General features: G+C 37.4%; 1 protein-coding gene across 1 annotated transcript in view; it reads right to left on the bottom strand.

Moving 5' to 3' along the window:
* Positions 1–8106, bottom strand: part of St7l (suppression of tumorigenicity 7 like) — an 89839-nt gene that overhangs the window by 69034 nt on the left and 12699 nt on the right. Inside the window, exon 4 of the mRNA XM_023701753.1 lies at positions 4761–4815. Coding sequence (XP_023557521.1) covers positions 4761–4815 — 55 coding nt within the window. The remainder of the gene's footprint in view (positions 1–4760; positions 4816–8106) is intronic.

Raw genomic sequence — 8106 nt, 5'->3', positions numbered from 1 at the left:
AAAACATTAAAAAGTAAAATTTCACTAGTAATTAAGAGATAACTGAATTAAAATAACTAAATTTTACTCTTCACCTGTCAATTCAGTAAAGATACATTATCAAAGACTGTTATGTCTTATATCTAGCTGTCCCCTCAAAGCCTCATTTGGTGATAGATGGGGATTTTTGGAGGTGGCTAGATCTAGAGTGATGTTGGGAAAATGGGTAACCCACCCTGGGTATGAGTGCAACCCCTTCAAAGGCAAGTAGACTGGATAGAATATAAGGAACAGAAAAAAGACTTGCTACTGCTGCTCCCGCTGCCGCCACTGCTCTCCATGTGTTGCTTTCTGCCTGTCCCGCCACGCATGGACAGGTTTTCCTCTGAGATGCGCCTCTCCCATGCCACATTGCCTCAGAGCCAGCCGACTATACACAGAAACCCCTCTCAACTGTGAGCCAAATAAACCTTTACTTCCTTAACTTGTGGATGTCAGGTATTTTGTCAAGGCAAGGAGAAAAGTAAGACAGGCAGGAAGGAGGAGATGTACACATACAGTACTGATATAAATGTAAGTTAGATTTACATTTCTCTTTCCAGAAATATGGTGGATAATATCTGTTAAGAGTCTTAAAAATAGTCACACCTAACTGGTGGATGAGTACCTGGAATTTTACTATTCCCTTTAATTATGATTATTTTTAAATATTCTTAGTAATATTTTTCTAACTAATCAAAGGAAAAAACAGTTGATATACTTTGATTCTGTAATCCTAGTGCTACAGGTTAACCTTAGGAAATAATCATAACTGTGGCTAAATACTGCATATAAAGATGTCTAATATAAATACTGACAGTGAAATAATCTTAGAAATGCAGATGGAGAGGCTACACACATCAAGTATGGTATCCCCAATGTTAGCCAGGCATGGTAGTACATGCCTGCAATTCCAGCACTTAGGAGGCTTGCTGTTAGTGTGATGCCACCCTGGGATACATAAGTGAGTTCAAGGCTAGCCTATGCTACACAGTGAGATTCTGCCTCAAAAAAAAAAAAAAAAAATTGTTTAAGAAATTCATGTTGGCAATAATTTTTATAGGAAATTCACATAATATAATTGTACAAAAGCACAGGATATAGGGCAGTAAGAATAGAATGACAGTTGAGCTTTATTTCTATACATGCATATAGAAGACTACATGAAAAAATTACTATAGAAATTATCCAATTATCACTTAGTTGTGAGAATAATTTTTTAGTATGTCTTTAATTTTAATTTTCTACATTAAACATGCACATATATTACAATCAAAAAAAAAAAAAACAAAAAACAGGGGCCAGGGAGATGGCTCAGTAGAATAAGCGCCTGCCTGGCAAGGCCCTGTGTTCAATCCCCAGTTCCGCAGAAAAAAACCAGACATTTTTATTTTTTTGAGACAGGGTCTCACTATGAAATTTAGGCTAACTTTGAATTCACTATGTAGCCCAGGGTGGCCTCAAGCTCACTCTCCTGCCTCAGTCTCCTAAGTGCTAGGACTACAGGCATATGCTACCATACCTGGTTAAAAGCACTTAAGGGCTGGCCAGATAGCTCAACAGCTTAAAGCTTAAAGCACCTGCTTAAGCAGATGCAGGGCCCTGGGTTTGATCCCCGGTGTGCCATGCCAGCCCCGCCCCTGGGGTGCACTGAGATTGCAATTAAAACTGGACATGGTGGCATGCTCCTATAATCCCAACAATAAAGATTATTTATCCTTATTACCTAACACATATCATTGTGGCATGCTGAAAACAAGAAGATCACTACGAGTCATACCTGTGTAATGAGACCCTACAGACCCTGTACTAAATACATTTTTTAAAAAAAGCACTTAAAGAACACATGATAAATATTACTTGTGTAACCAAAAATTTTAAGTTATTTAGTAGTATTAATTGGCTTGCTAGGTGTATTGGTAATGTTATAAAAGTTACAATGAAAAAAGAAAGTAAACTTCTGCTCACCTATCAAAATTGGCTGTTTATTCTAAAAAAAGAGAAAAAAAAAGGTCTGAAGTATAGCTCAATGGTAGAGGACTAACCTAACACAGTTTTGGGTTCTGACTGTCCAGTACCACAAAAGATAAATAAAACTTTAAAAAATCTTAACAAGCCATATTATTCCTAAAATGATTTAAAAGTTAAAATATAGTATGTAACATCAATAACCTAAATTAAAAGAAGGTAAAAAGATTCAATAATGGAAAAATAAGGATTGGGAAATGGAGCATGTACAGAAGTTAACCTATCAAATAAGTATCAGAGTTCTATACTCTTGTTAAGGGTTGGTTACAGTCTGGCTTTAAACTCTAGAACCACACAATGTTCAGAAACATAATTTAGAACGAGGGGTGGTGGTGCATGCCTGTAATCCCAGCACTTGAGAGGCTGAGGTAGGAGGATCACTGTAAATTAAAGCCAGCCTAGGATGCTTACATGAATTCAATGTCAACCTGTACGACATATAACGAGACCCTGTCTCCAAAACAAAACAAAACAAAATGCCCACACACAAGGGCCAGCCAAAGAGCTCAGTGGATTAAAGCACTTGCAAGCAGAAGCAGGGGCTGGGGGTTTGATCCCTGGGCCTGCCATGCCGGCCCCACCCCCAGGGAGTGCAGAGATAGCAAGTGAGACTGGGCGTGGTGGTGCACACGTATAATCCCAGCTCTTGGGAGGCTATAAATAGGCAGATCACTATGAGTCTGATCTAGTAGTGAGACCCTGAACACCCTGTAGACCCTCTCCTAAAAAAAAAAAAAAAAAAAAAAAAAAACACTCCCCCACACACAATTTTGATTTTTCCTTAAGCTAATCATTTGAAAAAGCATAAATATGGACAAGTGAGATAGCTCAGCAGACTAAGTGCCTCCTTAGGCAAGCACAGGTACCAAGGTTCAATCTCCAGCAGCACAGGCCCCATCGGCCCCACCCACCAGGCACACTGTGCCAGCCACCAAGATACCTATAATCCCAGCACTGGGGAAGCTGAAAACAGGAGGATCACTATGAGTCTGAGTTGCATAGTAAGACCTTGTACTAAACACATTTTTTTTAAAAAGCATATAGGGGTTGGAGAGATGGCTCAGTGGTCTAAAGCACCTACTTGAAACAAGCTTGGCAAAGCACAGGGACCGCGGTTCGATCCCCAGCACCACATGCCAGCCAGACCCGCCCCCTGGTGGGCTGAGCTGGCCACACACAATAAATAAATGTAATAAATAAAAAAATAAATAAATATTAAAAAAAAGTGTTCTTCTTTAAAAAAAATAAAAAATAAAAAAAAAAATAAAAAGCATATAAATATTCCTGGTTTTAAGAAATTTCTCTTTTAAAAAAAAGAAATTTCTCCTATAATTTGTATGAAATATATTCTGAGTAACAAGGAATAACCTCAAAAACTTTAATAGATAAAGTAGTTCAATGACCTAACACAGGTTAACAGCATCTCTTCTTTTTTTTTTTGGCAGAACCGAGGATTGAACTCAAGACCTTACTGAGCCATCTCCCCGGCCCAGCATCTGTTCTTAAAGTCCAGTTTCGCTTCCTAAGATGCTACTGTTACAGCACAAATCCTTAAATACCCAGATTATTCCCTAACCATTTTTGTATCACCACCATTTTTCACAGTGCCCACACAGAATAGACATGTATTTTGTTTTTTTTTGTTTTTTGTTTTTTTTTTGGCAGAACCGGGGATTGAACTCAGGTCCTTGTGCTTGCCAGGGAAGTGCTTATTCCACTGAGCCATCTCCCCGGCCCCTAGACATGTATTTTGTTCAGTGAACTAAATACCATACTCCAATCTACTTCCAGGTAAAACATGACCTCAAAGTTATAAAAATGAAGATTAAATATCCTTGCTCATAAATTTCTAAAAGTATTTTCTTATATATAGTTTAAACTGGAAGAGAAATGAACAGTTGCACAGACAGGAAATGGCAATACAAAATTAACATAAAAATGCTATGTCCTGCACTACTGTACCGATAACTTCATAAACATTCTCCAAATTTTTTTCAAAAGGCTTTCTATGCAGGCGCGGTGGTATATACGCCTCTAATCCCAGCTACACTAAAGGCTGAAGCAGGCAGGACTCCAAGTTTGAGGTGTGGGCAACTTAGTGAGATCTTAGCTCAGCAGAATAAGTGCTTGCCTAGAGCCTGAGTTCAATCCCTGGTTCCGGGGGGAAAAAAAAAAAACCTTAGTGAGATCTTGTCCTAAAATAGAATAAAAAGGGCTGGGATGTACTTTAGTGGTACAGTGCCTGAGTTCAATAGCCAGTACCACCAAAAATTTAAAAAATTAAAGAGGCTTTCTAACATAAAAAGCTAGAGACCCTATTATATAGTTATTATGTATCACGGCCTATGATTTGAAACAGTGCTGTGATTATGAAAGTAAAAATGGTCAAAATGCTGTCAAACCTTGACATGTCAAGCCATGTCCTCTTGTTATACTGAAGAGGATGTGATATAGTTAATAAAACAAATGTTTCCTGGGGCTGGGGAGATAGCTCGACAGTCTCAGCGCCTGCTGGCAAGTATAAGCACTGGGTTCAATCCCAGGTACCCTGTGCTGGGGAGGCTGAGACAGGAGGATCACTACAAGTCCAAGCTGCATAGCAAGACCCTGCATCAAATAAATAAATACGTAATTTTTTTTTAATTAAAAAAAAGTTTCCATCATACTTCTATCAGAACAATATCATACTTAAAATAAAAACAAAATGTTAATACCTCCTATATTCTGCTCCTCTGAAAAGGTTTAAAGGGTTTCTCCATACTTTGCATTCTGAAAAACAAGAGACAAAATGAAAGTTTATTCAAAGTTAAATCTTTATTTAACCAAATTTACTGTTTACCTACTGTATGCTAAGCACTGAGGGTACAGAGACAAAAGAAGCACAAATGATCCCTGCACTCAAGAACACAAATCTAGTCCCTTATTACTGTCTCCACAGTATAAATTCATAACTCAGTTTTAGTACTTACGGTATTACAAATATTATAAACTTACAATATCACAAATATGAAATTTTTTTTAAACAGTGAATTTTATTTATTTATTTTTTGTGGAAAGGGGAATTGAACTCAGGCCCTTCTACTGAGCCATCTCTCCAGCCCCTGAACTCTTTTAAAATGTTCACTTTTATATTCATAGAGCCTATCACATCATCTGGAACTGACTTGTTAAATTAAATATACTAGGGCCAGGGAGACAGCTCAGTAGAATAAATGCTTGCCTAGCAAACACAGCATCCTGAGTTCAATCCCCGGCACTGCAAAAAATAATAATAATTAATTAATTAATTAAATATACTGAGAGCTGGTCACATCAACAATGGACTGCAGTATGTGACAAGTGCTGTAGCAAAGGCATGTTCTGCTCCAAGACCAAAAAAAGAAGCAATTTTTCTCTGGGGAAACCAGGGAAGACTACAAAGTAGTGGTGACGTGTACTGACAGTGAATCACCATAAAAGATGAGCAGAAGGCTGTGAGATGAAGAACATTCCAGAGGAAGCATAAAACTGCACAGCAGCAAGGCGTGGTGCTACAGGCCCATAATTCCAGTACTTTGAGACACTGACGAAAGGATCACAAGTTTGGAACAGGCCTGTAAATTAGTAAGTCGGTGAGACCCTGTCTCAATATAAAAAATAAAAAAGGGCTAGAACTATTGCTCAGTGCAAAGGCCCTGTTTTCAATTCCCAGTACCATGAAACACAAAACAACAAAACTGTACAGAATGCTTGATTTTTCTTTTGCAATAAAATGTATTAATATTTAAGATACATATATCTCACTAAAAAATTATTTTCCAAATAATCAGTGTGATGTTCTAATATTACGCAGATGAGATTTATTCAAAATGTAAGGTGCATGAATATTAATAATAAATGCAAAGTTCAGATCTTACATCGAAACAAAATGTTCAAAAAGTATTCTTTAGCAAGTTTTGATATAAAGATTATCCATAATTTTCTGAAAAGGCTATTAAAACTCTTTCTCCCTCTTCTAACTATATGTCTGTGTGAAACCACATTTTGCTCATAAACTTCAATGAAAATAATATAACAAACAGGATGAAAACAGGATGAAAGTAAACTGTCTTCTATTAATGGATTTAAACAAAAGTAAAATACTTCCAGTCTCCTGTTTCTTCTTTTGAAAAATTTTTTGTTTTATGATATGTGTATTAGTTACCTTGGACTGCCATTAAAAAAAAAAAAAAATACTGCAGACCATATAGCTTAAACACACTTGGAAGGGCTGAGTCTTTTTTAAAGACAGCACACATTTGTAGCTGAATAGCCCCATGGTCCTGTCCTGAAGAATCTGCTATTCTATTGCTATTCGATCCTCTCTCTGAGTGTGCATTCCTGCATGTGTGCACATGGGGCATGTGTGTGCGTGTGTGTGCTTGTGTTTACTGGGCATTGATACTGAACTGTCCCCAGCTCTCTTTTTGAGACAGGGTCTTGCTTAATCATTAAGTTGCCCAGGTTTGGTTTGAACTTATCTTTTTGCCTCAGTCTTCCAGAGAGCTAGGGTTATAGGTGTGTGCCACTGCGCCTGGTTTTGATTCCTTTTCTGTTTAACATTTCCTTCTTCAATCTGTATTTTCTCTTTCACAAATTTACTGTAAGTAGTTAAGAGGAAACAAGCTGCTACTTCCACTTTGTTTGGAAATATTCTCAGCTATATATCCAATTTCGCTGTGTCAAATTCCACCACCCACAAAATGCAGAACAAAGTTTTGTTCACTCTATAACAAGGATCACTTTTCCTCTAGTTTCCTATAACACACTCTTCGTCACCACCTGAGATCTCTCCAGAATCCTCATAAATGTGCATATCTCAGGTATGTCCCTCAAAACTCTTGCAGACTCTACCTATAACCCAATTTTACAGCCATTTCCATATTTTGAAGCATTTGTTTTGGTATACTACTCTTCTTGGTACCAAAATCTGTACCAGTCAATTCAAGTTGCCATAATAAAAGGGATTAAGCAATAAGAAATGTATTTTCATAAAACCTAGAGATTAATGGTCGAAGACTTTGGTAAGGATTCTCTTCATGGCTTGCAAATAGCATTCTTGCTGAGTCCTTGCATGGTGGACAGAGATCTCTATTTTTATAAGGTAACCAATCCTAAAAGATTAAGAGTCTACCCATATAATCTCATTTAACCTTAACTACCTCCTAGAAGTTACACTGGAGGTTGAAACTACAACAAATTAATTTGGAATTCAGTTTATACCAGCCAGGCATGGTGGCACATGACTCTAATCCTAGCATTCAGAAGGCTGAGACAGGAAGATTGCTATGAGTTCAAGCCAGCACCAACTGCATAGAGAAACTGTCTCAGGAAAAAAAAAAACAAAAAACAGAATTCAGTTTATAAGAATATGTTAATATGTAATGGCTTATTACTTTTAAAATTTAATAAATTTTGAAATTTCTGCTTTAACTTTTAGTACTATCATTATGAACATAACTCATATATAAACATAGGTTATTCAATAGGCCTTCAATAATTTGTGTAAAGAATTTGAGCCAGTTCTACAAAGTTAGACCCCATCTCAGGTCAGGGAGATAGCACAGCAGTCTAAGCGCCTGCCTGGCAAACCAAGGACCCAGGCTTGATCTCTGGTACTGTACCATGCTGGCCCAGAACCTCGGGTGTGCCAGAGACCCTGTACCAAATAAATAAAAAATAAAAAAAGATTACAAAAAAGTTAGACCCCATCCCCCTAAAAAAAATTCCTGTATCAAAAACGTTTCAGAACTTCTTTCCCCCCAAATCCAGGGCCTCAATTTATATATGCTAAGCAAGCACTCTACTGGTGAGTTAAATCATAAGCCTGTTTTCATTCCATTTTATTTGTGCCATTAAAATGCCCAGGCTGATGTGAAACTTCTGATCCTCCTGCTTCAGTTTCCTGAGAAACTGGGACTATAGGCATGTACTATCACACCAGTAAAAATCATTTTTTTTTTTTTTAAATTTTTTTAAATTTTTATTTATTTATGTGTGTGTGTGTGTGGCCAGCTCAGCCCACCAGGGGGCGGGGCTGGC

Source organism: Octodon degus, unplaced genomic scaffold, assembly GCF_000260255.1.
Source record: "Octodon degus isolate 3935 unplaced genomic scaffold, OctDeg1.0 scaffold00140, whole genome shotgun sequence".
Taxonomy (NCBI): Eukaryota; Metazoa; Chordata; class Mammalia; order Rodentia; family Octodontidae; genus Octodon; species Octodon degus.
The sequence above is the reverse complement of the archived record's forward strand: the minus strand, read 5'-3'. Positions and strand labels throughout refer to the sequence as shown.